This window comes from Chamaea fasciata, unplaced genomic scaffold (assembly GCF_029207755.1).
Source record: "Chamaea fasciata isolate MVZ Bird 193981 ecotype frontalis unplaced genomic scaffold, bChaFas1.0.hap1 SCAF_6, whole genome shotgun sequence".
NCBI classification, from domain to species: Eukaryota; Metazoa; Chordata; class Aves; order Passeriformes; family Sylviidae; genus Chamaea; species Chamaea fasciata.
Window position 1 is genome coordinate 13,141,881 of NW_027094091.1, and position 19,009 is coordinate 13,160,889.

Genomic DNA, 19,009 nt, shown 5'->3' on the forward strand with positions numbered 1-19,009 from the left:
GCAAATGGCAAACCAAAGGGGATAGATAAAGTGGAAACTGCAGGGAATTACTCCCTGTTTGGTGTTCTAAGATGGTTCAGGTCTGGAAGAGGCATGAGAAAGAGGTGCTATGATCTGATCTGATCTGGTTCAACTCACGTCTGCAAAGAACAGAGCGTTCATGTGACATGGAAGGGAAATCAAGTCGCTTTGAATGCAAGGTTGGAAAGTGCAGGGGAGGGCCTGAATTTATGTAGCTGTAAAACACTGAGGAAGATGCAAACTGTCTCTCAAGTGTTCCATAACGAAGCTTTTTCTGGATGACATTGTTTCATTTGGCCTTATTTAAATACTGAATAATCTATTTGCATTTGTTAGAGGAAATTGCCATTCTACCTCAGAGCTCGCTAGCTACACATATTTTAAAAAGAGAGGTAAAAGTGCTTAATCAGTGTTGAGTATCAGATAACTGATTCCATTTTACTGATATGAAGTATATTTATTGCACTCTGGACTTTCTCAGATACAGATAGATGAGGTGAGAAGACCTGTTGGCTAGCAAACTATTGAATTATTGTGTAAAATATTACAATGTTATATTTTTGGAATGTTCCTAATTTTTCTGATTTTGAAAAATTATCTGCTAAGTGTAGTTCACTTTTATGTAAATTTGCAACAATTGGTGCTGACCAAGAGAGGCCAGGAAACAAAGTATAGAATTACAAGATTAAATTAAATATTTATTCATGTGCATGAGATGTCCCAGCCAAACTGGGTTACCCTGAATGTGGTTTTACACAGGGTTGTTATATCCTTCAACCACTCCAGTACAACATGATTTGACTAATAACTAAGACCCACACTACTGATTTTTAATCATTGTAAAATTTTGCCAGAACACTGTATTTCTGCAGCATTCTTGCTGCTTGTCTATTTATGTCCCTGGGGTCAGTTTTGCCAGATAACACTGGAAGGGTTTCATAGACATATTAGAGTGACTAGAATTCTTGCTTTATCTCGGTTGCCCATGGGCGTCCTTTATCTTTCGTGGACATTTCTATGCTTCTAAGAAGCAAAGTCCTTATTTCCAGGCCTGGGCTGGCTCGTTTTACTTGAGTATGAACAAACCTCAGACTCCAGTAAAATTCCACTATCTCATTCCATTTCACTGTATTATGTGAACTAATATATAGTAACAAAGTGAATACAAGTTCATATTACAAAAATTGACTGATTTAACAGTTAGGGAAGTAAACTTTCATAACACTACCTAATCACCTTTGCAGAATAGCTGACACAAGTCAGCAATTGCAAATTGTCCCTGGTGGCTTTCATAGGATCCACACACACAACTTCCAACAGTAGCTGCTTACAATTACAATGATCATGCATGATTTTTAGTCCTTTGTTATTTCAGTAGTCATATTTTTTTTTTTTTTTTTTTTGATAGAAGTTTCCTTAGCTGCTCCTTTTGTGAAAGTCGAGAGCAAAGTACCTTTGATCATCCTTTTCACCTTTCACTGAACCTTTTCCACTACTATTCTGTCTTTCCTGAGCTAAGGGAACTTAGAAACTCAGAGATTTTAAAATCTGTTAAATCATGAATTTACACAGCAGCATTAAACTGCTTTGTTCTCTGTTCTTTTTCAAATCTCAGCATAAAGCTTATTTTTATCAACTCAAATAAGTTCACTTCACGTTGAAGTAAGATTTTCACAGAAAACTTTTTCTAAGGCCAAGATTTTGCTCCTGTACAGTACTAGTCAGCTTAGAGTTGATGATTTTTTATTTGAAGTCAGGATGTTTTTCCTCACTGTGCATCGTCTTTGTCTAGTCAAAATATAATCTGCCCCTTTACTGTCTAGTTACTCAGCTGCATAACGTCCTTCCGCAGATCTTTAGTGGGTTTTTTCCTCAGGTCCCTCAACAGCTCAGCATGATCAGAGGGCTGTCACTTGAGTGCCCTTTTCAAGTCACTTGTATGTTGAGCAGGTCCAAGCAAAGATTGATAGAGCAATGCACCCACCATCTCTATTCTACAAGGACCCCACACTCACTCCACCTTTAACCAGCTATTCATGCCAAGATATTTGGTCTTACATCATTACGGTTTAGTTTCTTTGACAGTCTTTGTCAAAAGCCCTCTAGAAATCCAAAGAGGCTCTATCAGAAAACTTTCTTCACAAGTTTAAAGACACTCAGTAAACTACAATGTTCCAAACGGCAATTGAGAGTGTTTTCTTACACTGCAAATCAAAAGAGGTAACAGACTTGAAGGCAAGATGTCATTTTGTAACTAAAAAAATTATGATTGAGAGGATTCTTTCCCCCCGGACTTCCCTGTCTAGTTTTCCCTTTTCTTTTTTTGTGACCTGAAGAGTCTGTCCCAAAATCCAAGATCCCTGAGGATGTACATCCATACCTAGACAAGATCAAGCACTCTCAAATCATTCCAGTAGAGAACAGGTTGGAAAATGTGTCACAGCAACGCAGAGTTCAACTTTGAAGACATGTACGAAAAAGCTTCTTTTCAAAGACCTCATCCGGCAAGACTTCGGGCCCTGAGGGTTGCTTTTAAAGTGGAGTGATTTGCTATTGCAGTGACAATCAAGGGTACCTCATAGGGCAACATGCAGTCAGTTAAATCCTCTTCTTCTGCCATCAAATTTTGCTAAGAACCCTTTATTTCAAAAGACATCCGGATTTCATAGGAAGGAGATGAAAATACACAACAACCTCACTGTAGAACTTTACTGCGCGATGCCCGTGAAATGTGTGCCCACACCATATCCTAGCAAAACACAAGTAGAAATCGGAAGGGATGCGGAGAGAGGTCATTGGGAACAACAGCGCATCCCTTGGCCTGTTGTGGCAGCGTGGAGCGTCGGCCAGCGGGCACCAGCCCGACTTCGCAGCTCCTGACGGGGCGCGGCGCGGGGCTCCCGCCGCTGTTTCCCGGCGCTGCCGCAGGGCCGGGCCGCGGGCAGGGGCCGTGCCGCGGGCAGGTGCCGGGCTCGGTAGAGCTCTACGCGCGGCGGGCGGGGCGCGCTGAGGTCAGTTCCGCCGCCGCGAGGGCGGGGGCCGGGCCGGGCCGGCGGCGGGGGGCTCGCTCGCCCTCCCTGCCGGGGTGAGCGCCGCAGGGCGGGGCGGCAGCGGCCGCGCAGGACGCGGGGCGGCGCTGCGTTCCTCCCGTGTCCGGAGACGACGGGAGCGGCGGCGGCTGGCGGGGTCAGCGCCACGGGAGGCTGCCCTTCCTTCATCCCCCTGGTCCCGCTCCGAGGCAGGTAAGGCCCCGGGCCCGCGGCTCCCACCGCCCTCCCTGCCCGCCCGCCCGCCTGCGCGGGGCCGCGGGGCCGGGGCGGGCGCGGCGCGCGGTGCTGCCCCCTGCGGGCCGGCGGCGGCACTGCGCGGCGGCGAGCGGAGGTTGCGCGGCCCGCGCAGCGCCTTCCCCGCAGCGCATCCCCCGCGGCGCCGCGCTCCGGCCCCGCACACGGCGGCCGGACACCGAGCCAGGCCTGCCTTCCGCGGAGCGCTGGTGCCCGGGTGGGCTGGATGCCCAAGTAAAGGAGGTTTTTGGTGTTTGCTGTCTCGTGGACGCCATCAGGCCGCTTTGGACTCGTCTGGACTGAAGCTGTTGTCCAGGTTTGTCGTCGTGGTCATCCTCCTGAAGAAAAGGAGCTCTCGGGTTAGTAAATGTATTCGTGAGTAAAATAGAACATCCTGTGTTTTGTGTGCAAATGAGGTTCGTTTGATTATTTGGGCATAAGATTGGCTTAATTGAATCCCATATTGAATTTTGTTGCAAGACAATCTATCATTGAAAAGTGTTACATTGAACATTTAAAGTAATTTAGACGTATAAACCGATTTGCTTCTAAATAAATAATTCAGTGTTATCGTAGATGTAGCCAGAATGTTCTGCAATGTACATTTAATTTAAAAACTATTTTGTGTTTAAGAAGAGTAATGGTGTTTTACAGGATTTCTCTAGCAGTCTGTTGTGCATTGTTACTGCAGTAGGTGGTTACAGTCAAGGCTCTTTTCTTGCACATACAAACTACGTGGCTAATTTTAGCATGAAAGAAATCTGTGGAAATCTATTTTACATCTACATGAGTGCTTTGAGATCTGGGCATGGAAGGATATGTGCTTTTAATGGGACTCTTCCCCCTCTTCTCCCATTTTCTTCAGTGCCATACTTCCTTGCTGTATTTCCTACAGGCCTTAGAACTCAAGAGTAGGGTAATGCTTTGTACTAGTCAGTATGCTCTGGCTATACAGGAAGACTTTGAAAATCATTGTAAATTGTGTGACATGAAGAAATGAGCAGCACAGATTTTAAAAAAATTGATCATACATGTAATGATAAACAACTCTATAAACGTCTCTGAGCACTCTCTAGAATACTACTTTTGATCCAGAAGTTATTTGGTAATGCCTTGTTTAGCTTATTGCAGGAAGACCACCAAGCAGTTGAATGATACGACACAGATGTGTATCTTTCGGATACAAATAAAGCTAGGCCTTGTTCCTAGAGCTGCAGGGAAGCAGACCTCCATTTCAGTAGAATGCTGCATGGTACATACATGTACCTGCATCCATACAATGCCAAAAAACGTTAGTAGATTGGACAGTTTTTCACTTACACGTTCAAATAATAGTGATTTCCTTTCAGTCGGTGTTTTGCATGACTTTATAAGTAATAAACATTTTAAGTGTAATTGATTTTTTTCTGTAGAGTGAAAGAACTGTATATTTTTTAATAAAAATGAGCTCTGAAAACTTGGTGCTTGGTCCTTGCGCTTCTTGATTGTCTGCATTGTCATTCCTCATTCATTTTGCTTTGAAAAACCTCATGTAAATTTCAACTAAAAACCAAGAGCTGCTACAACTGTGTGATTAGCTGTTATTGTAAGACTAAATGGCTTTTTAAGAAGAAATACTTGTGGGCAAAATTTTTTTGATGTATTTGAATTGTTTGTTTTTAATACAAAATTAATTATTTTAATTATTACAATATGTAATACTTGAGTGAAACACTTTGGCTCTCTCCCAGTCGTTAGGCCTAAAATTAGTGACTGGTAATTGGCAGCCGTGTAGTTGGGTCACTAGAACAGTTAACTGCTGAACAGAGATAGTTGATGTTAAGCAGTCAGTGTGTATATATATATATATATTTGTATATATGTATATAAAATTGTAAAATGCAGGCAAGATAATTTTAAGCATACACAGAGACCTAAATATTTCACAGTGGCTCAAATTTTATACACTGCATCCTCCTGATGGGGTGATGCACAGAGTCTTCCAATTCTGTTTAAACTTCTTTTTCTTAGGGATGACTTATATGGGCTTTTCAGTACCAAAGCACACCCCAATTATTGGCTGCAGTCTGTGACCTTTGTGCGTGAGAGGTGTGTGCTTTGCTGAAGTAAGGGCTCATTTATTTGATCACATAGGCTACATGCATCCTGCTCATCACACCCTTTTCATTGATAGCAGCATGTAGTTTGAACTAAAGGAAACTAAAACCCTGGAATATACATATTCTTCTTTGAAATGACTAACACATTTTCAATGTATTTGAAGTAAATAGAAATTTCCAGTCTGACAGTGGCCACATCAGTGGTTTGTAACCTACTGCAGTGCAAAAACCCTTATACTGGTTAAATTTGGCAGAGTCAGGCTGCAGAGGATGTTTCGTCCTATTTTCCTTTGTTTTAATGGATCTTTGTTTTTTAGCCTTTATTGTGCATGGGTTATCCACAGTTTGGAATGCCTTTTAATTCCTGTGGATCTGTTAATCTCTTGTGTCTTGAGCAGCAAAGTTCAAGTTATGATATTGTTGTGTGAAAGGCAGAAATGTTTGTTTCGTTGAATGCCTGACCTTTTAATGTCACTGAATTGCAGGTGTTTGGTAGGAGCGAATGGGAAAATTTGGTTTATCGTTCTTGTGATGTCTTTTTTCCATGTGCTTTTTTTCCTTTTTGTTTTTTTTTCCTCCAAACTAGGGTCTCTGATTTTTTTTTTTTTGAATGTTTCCTAATTTGGGTACTTTGTTGTATTTCTGAATTTTTTAATATTTTTTTTTTCTCAATTCATTCAGGCGGTGACTGGAATTGATTTTGACACTCTTAGTGTCTCTTATTTCATTTTTCCTCCCTCCCATTCCTGTGTTTGCCGTTGAGACTCTCTGTAGGCTTCGAGGTCTTCCTTTAATGATATCTTTGGGTTGGTCTGTGTGCACTGCATATGATTAGAATTTGAAAAATCAACTATCTGTCTTCTAATTAAATCTTCTGAAGCATGTTTCTGCCAACCCTTCAAATACCAAAACAAATCTTTAGGGGAATTCCCCTCCTAACCTCCTCCAGTGGTATGGAGTGAATGTATGTAACGTTTACCTCTCTGCGTACATTGATGATCTCGGCTTTCTGAAGTGACCAGAAAAAAAAAATACTTTTTTAAATACAGGCATGAAATTACAATATAATTTTGGGCTTGTTTTATCCAAAATAAGTATCAATTGCAGCTGTTTGTATCAAAACCTTTGTTATTAACTGGTCAACGTTCAGGGTACATGATGAAAAACTAGCTAGGAAGACAGCAGAGGTGTTACTTGGATGTCAACTGGTTATTCAATTCTTTTTTTACTTTTTACTGGGTCTGGCTGGGATGGAGTTAAATTTCTTCAAAGCAGCCTGTACAGTGCTGTGTTTTGGATCTGTGGCTAAAACAATCATGGTAACACACTGCTGTTTTGCTTGTTGTTCCCCTCCTGCCTCACTCTAGTGAGTAGTCATGGGGTGGACAAGAGATTGGGAGGGCACAAAGCTGGGACAGCTGCCCGAAATTGGTCTGGGGTATGGTCCACTTCATGCAGTGTTATGCTCAGCCATGCAAACTGGAAGTGGAGGAGGAAGGGCAGAAGGGGGTTGCCTTCCAGGGTGCCTGCTGCTCGGAGACTGACTGGGCATTGGTTTGCTTGTGGAAGGTGGTGAGTGATTCCTCTAATATCACCTCCCTGCTTCTTTCCTTCTGTTAAACTGCCTTTGTCCTGACCCATAAACTTTCTTGTGCTGCTTCTCTACTTCACCCTCCTTGCTACCAAGGGAGGGGAGGGTGGGACAGCAGCAAGCAGCTCTGTGTCTGCATGGCTGCTGCCTGGGATCAACCTTGGCACATATGGGATGCAGGCACACACCAGTGCTTGAAACCTGCGTTCTACCAACATGGTATTTGTCACAGGTCTGCATGAAAGTGTGGTTTTGGGCTTAAACCATGGCAGACTTTCCTACATATAGCTGTTTGAATTAGGAAAGTTTGAAAGGATTACTAGCCTGTTCTTCGAATTACATCTGTTATATTTTTCTGGTGTAGTCTTGAACTGAGACACCCAGAGCTGTTAAATTGAAGTGTTGTGAAAATGTTGGACTGTGTTTCTTGTACTTTCTTGCCTTTTAAAGGTTGTGGATTCTTTTTCATGTTCTCCCATAAAGTGAAATCTACAGAGTTTGAAAAATACGAGAAAATTCTCTGGGTTTATACCTTTTTTTGTGGTCAAGGATGTTGATGGCATAAATTCTCTATACTTAGCTTTCAGTTAGTTCACATGGAGGGCAGTTTCAGATAGATGTTGACAGTAGAAAAAGGCAAATACTGATATAGCTTCCCCCTTTCCTTTCAAATGCCGTATTACTTCTTTCTTAAAGCTGTATACAAATGCATAAAGCATCTTTGGTCTGGATCTTGAGCTTATCAATATCTATCGTCTTTCTCCTGAAACAGAACAGTGGATGTCCTGAACAAAGGCCTACCACCACACTTGTGTGTCAACGGGTTAATCTTAAGTCTACAGTGTGATAGTAGCCAGGGAAGGATGTTCCATCTGAACCACCCTAAATGTTTTGCTTTTCTTTCCTCTTTGGAATCAGGGTAATAGAACACATAATGTCATCCTCATTAGAATTGCTTGATTAAAATTCTCCAGCTCATGATACAGTAGTTATGTATTCCTCAAGTTTCCTCCTTCCTGCAAAGCTGCCATTGATTTGTTTTTCACATCGTGTGTATTTTTACAGCTGTCTGCATTGCAGTGAGATGAGATTACTGCAGTTCTAGAACGACCCACTAAGGAGTTTTAGTACACCCATCCTTCTGCTTCATTAAGAGTGAAAAGCATGTTATGTTGTCCCTAACCAGTTTTCGAACCTATTTTTACTGTTGTTTGTGGTTACATCAGAATACTTTGAAGAGCCCCATCTTTAGGGCAGCATTGCATAGCAGTTATGGATATTGATGGAGTACAAGAAAGATCATGGAATCACTGAGTGTTTTGTGTTGGAAGAGACCTAGTTCAACCTCCTGCCATGAGAAAGAGTGCTTTCCATTAGACCAGATTGCTCAGGGCTCCATCCAACCTGGCCTTGAACACTGGCAGGGATGGGACATCCACAGCTTCTCTGCGCAGCTTCTTCCAGTGCCTCACCACCCTCACAGTAATGCATTTCTTCCTAGTATCTAATTTAAATCTACTTTTGTTCAGCTTGAAGCTGTTCCCCCTTGTCCTATCACTGCATGCCCTTGTGAAGAGGCCCTCTCCCGCCTTCCTGAAAGCCCCCTTTCGGTACTGAAAGGTACGCTAAGGTCTCTGTGAAGCCACCTCTTTAGGCTGAACAACCCTGACTCTCTTAGCCTGTCCTCATGGGAGAAGTGCTTCAGCCCTGTGATCAGCTTCAAATGGATCCAGAGGAGAGCCACTAAACATCTTCCTTGTGTTGGTGACCCTAAAACTGGATGCGGCAGCAGTCCAGGTGCGGTCTCATGAGGGCAGATGGGAGAATCGCCTTCCTCGACCTGCTGGCTACACTGCTTTTGTTGCAGCACAGGGTATGGTTGCTTTCTGGGTTGTGAGCACCTAAGATGTAGGAGAACCTTTTTGGATCAGATGTTTAGTCCTGTCAAGCCATTGAGGAGATCACAGAATTATTCAGGCTGGGAAAGACCTGGGAAAGATCATCAAGTCCAACCTGTAACCCAGCACTGCCAAGGCAAGCACTAAACCATATGCTTGAGTGCCCAGTCTACATGTCTTTTATATCACTAGGGATGGTAATTCCACCACTTCTGTAGGTAACCTGGTCCAATTCTTGACAACCCTTTCAATGAAAAATTTTTGTTAATATTCAATCTAAATGTGCTCTGGTGCAACATGAAGCCATTTCCTCTCTTCCTGTCACTTGTTACATGGGAGAAGAGGCTGACATCCACCTGGCTACAGCCTCCTTTCAGGTAGTTACAGAGTGCAATAAGGTCTCCCCTGTAAGGTCTCCCCTGAACCCTCTTTTCTCCAGGCTCAACACCCCCGGCTCCCTCAGCCACTCCTTGTAAGATTTACTCTCTAGACCTTTCACCAGCTCCATTACCCTTCCCTGGACTCACTCAGTCACCTCAATGTCTTTCCAGTACCATAGTTTAATTTCTTGATTAGCATATGATTATTGTGATCGAAAGCTGCTTAAGTGAACTCAGCACTGTGCTTTTGGAGTCCAAATCAGGCCCTGATCTCTGTAGGCAGACTTGGTGAGGATCTGGACTTCAGAAGCAGAAGCCTTTTGTAGGGTGTATTGAAAACCACAAATAGCCTCATGCAATTGAGTCTGTTTGTGATTGCACGTGTGTGCAACGGTATGTCTATAACTAATGATGTTAGAATAAGAAAGGGGTTGATTTGACGTAGTGTATGTCTCAAAAGCTTAATTTGATTGTTTATTTTCCAGATAGTAATGGTCTCATAGTCTTGCCAAAAGCTTAATGGCTGAGATCTTCCTCCTGTTAAATATAGTAGAGAAACAGAGTGCTGAAACCTGTGGGCCAAATATATTGCATGTGTTAATTTGGTGTTTCACAGTGATATTACTGATCTCCCTCTGCCTTATGTTGTATTGTTTATTTTGTTTGATTGACGTTCTGTTTTATTAGAATGAAGTGAATTATTTATATGCTTGTCCACATATATAGAAGTGATTACACTGTCATATTAATAGAAGAGAAAGTAATTAATTTTGCAGCCACAGACTGTTTTGACTTCATTACTTTGAGAACATATGAAGCATAAATCACATCTTGTTATGAATTAGTGCTCAAGACTGTTTGTATCTGAAACATTGGCACTGACTAGAAAAGAACTTCCTTCTGTATTTCAGGAATTTCCATGCTAACTTTAAATTCTTTTACTTAAAAATGAACTAATAGTTCTGTGTTTCTAGTAACCGTCATGGCCACATTCTGTTTCCCTGCTATTCCCATATGAATAGCACTTGCAGTGTTTCATGGTATCTTGTCCTGAGTTGAGGGCTGTATACGAACTGAAATCAAATTCTGCTGCTCAGTTTTGTTATCAAGTATCTTGTTTGGCTTATAAATATGTTTTTTAAGTGTAAAATTTTTCATGACATGGGAGAAATACCATGAACTCTTTAGGTTTTGATGCATAGCAGGTAGTTATACAAATTTGGAAACATTTTGAATGAGAGCAAATGTTAAAGGATTATTTGATTTGGTATGTTTTAGAGTTATTGGTTGTATGTGCAAAATACAGTCAGTGATATGTTAACAGTAGACTTGCACTGTGTAATTTAGCTGTAGTCCACTAATAGTTCAGTTATTAGTTCATTGTATTTCAGTGATCATTGAATCTTAATTGACTTAATCTTCTGCTTTTTATTCTTTAGTGCTGCAAGCTAATTGACTAAGAACATGGAATATAATACGGATGCAGTTGCTTGAACATCATTTCTTCCAAAGCTTGTATTCTGCAGCTTGATGGCCTGAATGATTGATTGATAAGCAACATACACAAGACTAACATCAAGAAAACTGTCTGATGCTGCTATGTTTAATGAAAATGGTGCAGAGTTGCTTCTTCTGAAATGCAGTTGAAAAAAATGAGGGAAATTTTACCAAGATTGTACCCTGGCCAAATTAATGATAAAAATAATTCTTTAACTACATCCCCAAAGCAATCTGATGATAAAGCAAATCTGTCAAAAGGGGCAGATGACCAAAACTGCTGTTACCAAGGAACTGAGGCTGAGAACAATAAGTTGTCACTGATAAGCTGTATAAAATGCAGAAATGTTCAGAAAATTACAATGCAAGATATAGAAAAGCATAAGAAGCTTGAGTGGACTGAAGACAAAAATTTCATCTGCAAGAAGTGCAGTCATATTAAACCACCAGCTTTCGATTTTGTTCCTGAGGGTGCCAATGCTGCAGACTATGAAAAACATGAAAGAAAAGCCCCAAGTAAAACCCAGAAAACATTTAAAGTAAAAAATTTTCTGCCAGGTAAATACTACTGTGATAAATGCAGATTTTCAACAAAGGATCCTTTACAGTATAAAAAGCATGTAGGGCAACATGAAGAAATTAAGTTTATTTGTTCCCACTGTAGTTACGTATCATACACCAAAGGAGAATTCCAGAGACATTTGGTGAAACACACTGGAACCTTTCCATATCAGTGTGAGTACTGTGAATATGGTGCTGTTAGACATGACTATATAGTTAAACATACGAGAAGAGTACATGAGACACCCAGAAAACGGCTGTCAAATGCTCTCATGAGCCACAAGCAAAAGAAGCAGAGTCAAAGCACTTTATGTAAAAAGCAGAAATACAATAAAATTCCTTTCCAAAAAGAACTTTCAAATTTGTCTTCAAGTATGGTTTGTGAGATTCCAAGTATAGCAACTAAAACAGTCTGCTTGCCTCAAAATCTAGAATGTAGCATAAACACATCATCAGTCCAGGATAAGACAATATTGGAGCCATCTGAAATGAGTGTATGTGAGAGTCAGAGTGTGGAGGTTGAGGTTTATTCTCCAAAAACAGAGCCTTTACAACCTGGGATGCCTTTAACAGTAATTGCACCATCTGAACTTGTAGTTCCTTCCAACTGTTTAGCTCAGATAGTAGAGCTTAAAATAGTGAATGGAGCACAACAGCTGGTTCTTAAACTAATTCCTATGAAAGAAGCAGCTTACAAACCTGTGAACTGTGCTGAAGAGGAACTTGAGAATCAAGGTATAGAACGATCTGCAGAAGTTAAAAAAACATCTGTGTGTCAAAATGAATTACTAACTATGGAAGTGAATGTAAACAAATTATCCAGTGTTAGTAACCAGCTTAATTTGGATAGTTCGTATGACAAGAATTCTGAATGTTTTTGTTCTTCTGATTCTCAACTCTCAGACTGTAGCTCTGTATCTATACAGAGGGAAGATACATCAAAATTATGCTTTCATTTGGTGAAAGGTATTGATGTCCATTCAGGTGTTATAGAACTTTGTTCTCCATCTCTGGTAACAAACAGTACTGAAAAAAAAAGTGATCTTAAATCCTCAGCGGGGAAAGTAGATGGAAAAAATAGCTTGCATAGTGATCTGTATTGTAATGAAGGTGAAGATACATACCATCCAGAATACGCTTCTGTTTCTGAAGGTAAAAGTTCCAAAAATGTTTCAGTAGAAGCTTCTCAGGAGGGAAAAATTTTTTCTGCTTTCCATAAAGAAAAGAATACATTGTCTGTGAAGAGAGTTGACAAAGAACGTAGGAGTCTACCAGCCAGCTCCACCGAAGCACATTTAGCTGGAAAAGGTTTTGATGAAAAATGTATTACATCTTCTGAAGCAGGAAGAAACTTCCACGTTACTAAAACTCCAGCTTTTGAGGATAGAACTTTTGGCTTGAGCAAAGTAAAGAGAACTGAAACCATAAGTCAAAAGAATAGTCATCTTCTGGAACCACTAGAACTACAGAGGATGGAAAATAAAGGCAGTCCTTTTGAAGGACCTGTTATTTCATCTGTATTTTCTCTTAGCTCTGGGGCTGAAAATGTTCCAGAGGATGTCAGATGGGATTACACAACACGCAGGAAGAAATCAGCCACATTGCTGTGTAGAAAGATTGCTCAACTCATGTCTTCTGCTGAAACTAACATGAAATCCATGCCCTTGAGATGTCAGGCTTCCAGTAAAAAGTTGCTTTTGCCTGAAGAAAGTTCAGCAAGCTGTGAAGGAGCTGTTTGTGCTACTGAAGTGGAACAACCTGAAACGTCTGAAGTGCATGGTGGAAGAAGTATGATTAGTAGTGAAGAACACAGTGAAGATCAGCTCTTGACATTTGCAAGAACTTCTAAAAATAGGGTAACTAAAAATTCCCATGTTGCTACCCCAGTATTTATCCCCGAAGGGACAATACTGAGAGTGCTGAGTGCTACTAGCAGTCAAAGCTCATATGGAATACAAAACAGGAGTGAAACATCAGCTCCTGTGCATCGCAATGAAATGTTTCTGCCTCGCCCTGTCCCTGTCAGTGTTTCTGAGACACTTAGCAGTAATTTCCCATGTTCGCCTAATCAGACTGAATCAAGTGCTGAGTCCCAAACTATATCACTCAGGCAAAGACCAAAGCGGGAGGCAAGTGCTAAAAACAGCAGCAAGCAAACTGGTATACCATTTCAGAAAAGCAGTGATGTGAGCAAACAAAGCAAGCCCTATTCAAGAAGTCAGGTAGGTCCCAAAAATAAGGCAAAACAAGCAAGCTTCAGAGAACTTCCTAAGAGGAAAACAAGAGCTCAGTCAGAAGCCTCTTCAAGTTCTGATATGTCATACCTGTTGACAGCAAGACGTCTTCGACTTGTTCCTCTGAAAACCAATCAGTTGATAAGATGCCCTCGTCGTAATCAGCCAGTTGTGGTACTAAACCATCCTGATGTCGATTCACCAGAGATAATTAATGTCATGAAGACTATCAACAAGTATAAAGGTCAAGTCCTGAAAGTAGTTCTGTCAGAAAGGACTAGTAGTTGTCTTGGTGTCAAACGTTATCGAAAGCGTCTTACTCTTCAGAATGCTGAGACAGGAAACCAAGCAAAAAAGCAGAGTATGCTAAAAATGAAGCTAAAAAAGACCCACAAAAACAACTACCAAGTGGTGGAAACGTCACCAGCTGAAGCACTTCAGTGTCTGTTTAAGTGTTGGTTTTGTGGGAGAGTATATATGGACCAAGAAGAATGGATAAGTCATGGACAGAGGCACTTAATAGAGGCAACCAAGGGTTGGGATGTTCTTTCTCTTCAAGCAAAAAAACATTAAGTGAGGAGTGACACTAACTTGCTTGGAATGGAGGATGGAAATGACTGCTTTATTTTGCTAAAAGTCCTCTACTGTTAGCAAAGTGAAGAAGAGAGTAGATGTACAGAGAGATAGAAAAGCTGATAGTGAGAATTAAGCACTACTTTGCACTCTTGTGTTTGAAATTTGTATTGGAGGTCAGCTTCATCTGTTCCATAGGAGAAATTTGAAGATTTGCTATGCAAACATCTTTCTAGTTACCTTAGGATACTGTGCTGTATGTGGTTTGTGCTAGGTCTGTATGGATTAAAATCTTAGATGATGAGATCTTTGTAAATTCAACAGGATTTAGTTTGCTTTATTACAGCATGGTGTTTCAGAGATCGAGCACATCTGTATGGAAATGCACCTTTGGTCCTCTGTGGACAGCAAGTGTATGGCATAGGTTTTAGTGACAAATTAAGCACTATGCATAAAAAGTAAAATTTAAATGCAAGTGCTCTGTTGCAGTGAAATAAATACACTTCTGCTAACTTCAGAGGAGGTACAAGGGTGTAAATGAAAAATCTGTGGAATCAGTTACTCCTGCCAGGTCAGAGAGCGCTAAAAATTTTAATTCTGTTTAGTATTGGGTCTTTACCTAAACTGGATTGTGTAGATGTGAGGGAGCAGAACACTGTCAGGGTTCTGTACCATCAAGCCAGAGATACCATTGGGCTTGGGATGGTAGTGAAAAGCACTTCTCTATATGGCCTCAAGGCTGTTCTGAAATAGTATTAGTGAAACATAAACCCTCTACCACCTTGTGTGTGATAGAAGCATTTACAGACTTGGTATTTGGTTAGAACTCTAGCTGGTGAGCTTATTTACTAGGGAACTTGTTGAAGACTTTTCGAAATGAAAAGCCACATTGCACAGCTTTTACATTGACAGTGTTGAACCAGATTTTCAGTGCAATCTTTCATTATGCTTAAGAATTTAGATGTTGTTACAATTTATTTTTTGTAGGCCTCAAATTCATACAAGCATGTGCCTAGTTACAGATTATGTCTGATGCGTACTGACTTCAGCGCAGTGTAAACATTGCTCAGTTGCTTAAACACTTCTCTAAATCAGGGCCATATTACTGTTTTTTAGTAAAAAGAAGAATGGATGACACTGAAGTTACTGTTCTTGTGTGTGAGCTGTGGATGTTTCTCTTCATCTTGTCAATTTTAAATCATTTTAGAATCATACAGAATTAAGTATATTGAAGCACATACTTACAATTAAAATAATATGTTACAGTTTTAGAAATACAAAATCAATACTGACTCTAATGCTGGATGTGTGTTCTGTGTTTGAACTGGGACTTCTCTGGTAAATTGGTTGTCCCTAACTTTTCACTGATGGTGCATTTTTGTAAACAGTTTAGCTGGGAATATTTTTTTATATACTCCAGCAGATTATACATTGTTTTGATAAAATATTTATCATAGCTACATTGGAATGTAAATATTTTAAAACTACATCTGACTGAGGTTTATTTTCAAAACCACTTACTGCTTTCCCATATTTTTGCAATACAGTGTTAAAATCCTTCAGATAGCTGGTGTTTTAAGTCAGATCTTTTTCATCATGTACACATGGAAAATTTTTGTATCATTTGTATCAGGCTAACCTATTCCACAGAACAAACTTTGTTTTTCCTGTTTTGTCAATAATAAGGAAATGACAGTTCTCATTTTGTATTCAAATGGAATTATATTTTTTTAGATGGGTACACTAGAGGGGTTTTTTTTCCACTTCATATACTTTGATGCCAAACCTAACACTGCTATTTGCATTTTCAATGGTGAAAATAGTTTCCATTTTAAAATTAAAGAGTATCATATACAATGAATACTGAAATGGTTAGCACAAAACCCCCCATGGTTAGCATTCCTTCTTTGTTTTAATTCCTTCAGTCCAGGTTACTGGTTGAATTAATTTTCTTTCTGTAGAAGCTACCAAATAAATAGTTTTGAATTTGCTTTGTAAGAGTTGTCACTGGCAAAATCAGAAGATTGCTCATGAAAGCTCTACTGGAGGGGTTGGGGGAAGTGTTGCTGCTCAGCTTTGTGAGCAGGGTGGTTTGAGCATACTACTAAGGCTTGTCTTCTGTAAGCAAGTTTACTGTTTACTTTAGTAAACATCTGCAAAACTCTGTATGTCACTGCCATAATCTGTTACCTAAATTGTTAAGCCTTGGGGGTTTTATGGTTTCTAATTTAGATTTTTTTTTTGTTTCAACATGAAAACCTTTTGTAAGTTAAATTGTATTATGGTTACGAAATTCTTAAAGCAGATTATGTCATCCTTTTTTTATGAACTCTGCTAAACTCTTATTTTAGCAACTTCTGTTTTGTTACTTTTATTAGATAAAATTATGTCAGAATAATTTCCTTCAACAGTCTCATCAGTTTGAGAGAAATAATTTACAGTGGATGTTTTCGTCCCTTTCGATGCAGCATTGAGAAATAAAAAGGTTGCAAGAAAATAACAATCAACTGTTAAGTTTTTTTAGAGTTAGTTTGTGCCACTACATAGTATGTCATAAATTGGGTTGGAATGTTGTGGTTTTGGGCTTGAGTGGTTTTGTTTGTCGTGTTCCTATTCTATAAGGATGAAGTAACTGAGGTTCCTTTTTTGGTATATTACAATAACGTAACGAAACTTCTGAGTGTGGTTAGGAAGATTATCAGTGATCTGCAGAAAAATCCCTTCATGTACATATGGAATTGTAGTTTGCCATCATATACATACAGAATTTAGCTAGGCTTCCAAAACTTAAATTGCATGAATAAATATTTCTGTATTTTTTTTTCTGGAAATATAATCACATTCTCATAGTCTTTGCTCATACACACTGGAGCATGTTTTCTTGCTGATTTTGAAGTACATCTACTCTTCCTACTTACAATTTTTATCTACATTTGCACATGGTATGAATTCAAAATGACTGTTCGCATAATGGTCCTACTACGTAAGTGTTTGAAGGCTCAGGTATGGAATACAAGTATCTGCTATTTAAGCTAAAGAATAAGTGCTCATTGAATAGTAGAATTTGCATAATTATAGCTGGCTTTAAGATCTCCAATGCCTATAAGCATCAGCTGACACTAACTTCTTTGGCAGCTGAGCACAGCTTGTTGAGCAAACAGATGCACACCACATGAAATTGTTAGACAGTGAAAACTCTGACACACAGTGTTTCATTTGTATTTTTAAAAGCAAGAATATTTATTTAATGACTGGTGTACTTTATTAGGTTTTGCTACTTAATGGAGTTTCACTGACATTTAGGTAAGCAAAGGTGAGTTTGATTTTCATCTTAGAAGGTAGAAGGTAGAGGGTAAGGTAAGCAAACTGATCAGTCATTGTCAAGGTATCAGGAGTCAGTCTCAACACCTTCCTGTGAATTAATACATTGACATATTCTTGTATCCTTGAAGTGAAAATGCAGAAATCAAAAAATGGAGTAGATCTGTAGAATGCTTCATTATATTGTGGGGAGCTCCTTGCTCAAAAGGCGAATCTGATTCTTGAGACGTTTAAATGTGTTTGCTATTTATACAGATGAATCAGTGACAGTGAGGCAGAAACGTCAGCATGACTTGAATGGATGTGTGAGGTAGCATTGTTCTCTGTGGTTTCCTGACTGATCCTTTCCGTCAATGAGCGTTATGGGAACAGATTTGTAGAAGTCAATGATCTCTTCCACGGAATTAAATTTCTGGGTGGGGGGAAAGATAGTAATCAGTGACTGAAAATGATGGTTTAATCTATACCATTAAAAGACTTGCAAAAGACTATTAAAAATAGGTAACATTTTGCATGGAATCATGGTAAGGGAAAGCAATTCTAAAAGGAAAAGCAACATATTTTGATCCTCATATTTCTGTGTCTCTGTCTTGCCCAGGACAAAGCAACTTTGCCTTAGAGAAAAACGAAAGCAAGTCTAAGCCCTGATAATGCAGTATCATCTATAAAAGATTGTGATGATAGGTCTTGAAATGATGAAGCAACTATAAATTGTTACTAGCTTTTTCCTGCCACAAGTTACACTTAATTAGCAGTACATGATATTTTACACTGCAGGTTCCAATGTACCTTATTAAATGTATGCTTTGTTTTCCCATTCAGTTTTTTGAGACAGTTGCTATAGAATCCCTTTGAAGTATGGAACAAGAAACATCTTGTTCTCTCACGCCCAAAAAAATGACATTCTCCAAGCAACTCCTAAAGTGATAAAAGGTATGGTTCAAGGTTGCTGACCTGATCAAACAGCAACAGAAAGCTACCCAAGGTGTTTGTTCTCATCTGCCTTAGTGGAAGAATGCCATTCCAATGATTAGCAGTCCTTCAGTTCAAATGTAGTTCTCTTCCCTGTGTGTACCTTCTGAGCTCTCATCACAACACAAAGCTCTCATAATGTTAGTATTTTCCTCTTGAGCTAGTCTTTGTACTTATTGATATTAAACTGCCAGAACTGCACTCAGTAATGAAAGCTTACTTTGACATTAATACTTATCACCTATTTGTATAATATTTACTGTAAGCATGGCTTCATTGTACACCTGGTGGTGTCTCCTGGTAGTGTCTCACTCCCACCTGATTCACACCTAGTTCATAACAACGGAATCTGGTTAAGGATTTGTTGAAACTGTTCCTGTATTAAGATAAAATTTTTGATCTCAAATCCAGTATGGTAATTTTTTTAAGTTTTGTTTTGATAGTTTTTACTCATATGCATTTGTTTTACTTTGCTGTTTTGTGTTTGTTTACATTCAAAGTCACTGTTGTTACTGAAGACTGTGGCCAAACTGTAGTCTGTTTTTCATGCCTTATGAAAGTAATCCATACTTTTTTTA

The 19,009-nt window shown here is 39.6% G+C and overlaps 2 protein-coding genes across 3 annotated transcripts in view; one reads left to right on the top strand and one right to left on the bottom strand.

Moving 5' to 3' along the window:
• The first annotated feature begins 3,174 nt into the window (after positions 1 to 3,174).
• On the top strand, positions 3,175 to 16,816 carry ZNF518B (zinc finger protein 518B). Of its 2 annotated transcripts, XM_066185462.1 has the most exons (3): positions 3,175 to 3,263; positions 3,584 to 3,664; positions 10,713 to 16,816. In XM_066185462.1, the coding sequence occupies exon 3, from the start codon at positions 10,911 to 10,913 to the stop codon at positions 14,136 to 14,138; it is 3,228 nt and encodes a 1,075-aa protein (XP_066041559.1). In that variant the 5' UTR covers positions 3,175 to 3,263; positions 3,584 to 3,664; positions 10,713 to 10,910; the 3' UTR covers positions 14,139 to 16,816. The 2 variants fall into 2 exon arrangements, with proteins under 2 accessions (XP_066041559.1, XP_066041560.1); XM_066185463.1 differs by lacking the exon at positions 3,584 to 3,664 and having other exon boundaries at positions 3,182 to 3,263.
• A 582-nt stretch (positions 16,817 to 17,398) lies between these two features.
• CLNK (cytokine dependent hematopoietic cell linker) overlaps positions 17,399 to 19,009 on the bottom strand; it is a 26,134-nt gene continuing 24,523 nt past the window's right edge. The window contains exon 15 of the mRNA XM_066185465.1: positions 17,399 to 17,871. Coding sequence (XP_066041562.1) covers positions 17,743 to 17,871 — 129 coding nt within the window. The 3' untranslated portion in view covers positions 17,399 to 17,742. The remainder of the gene's footprint in view (positions 17,872 to 19,009) is intronic.

Bases quoted from the DNA above. Each gene is read 5' to 3' on its own strand.
- ZNF518B (XM_066185462.1), top strand. From the start codon at position 10,911: ATGCAGTTGAAAAAAATGAGGGAAATTTTACCAAGATTGTACCCTGGC.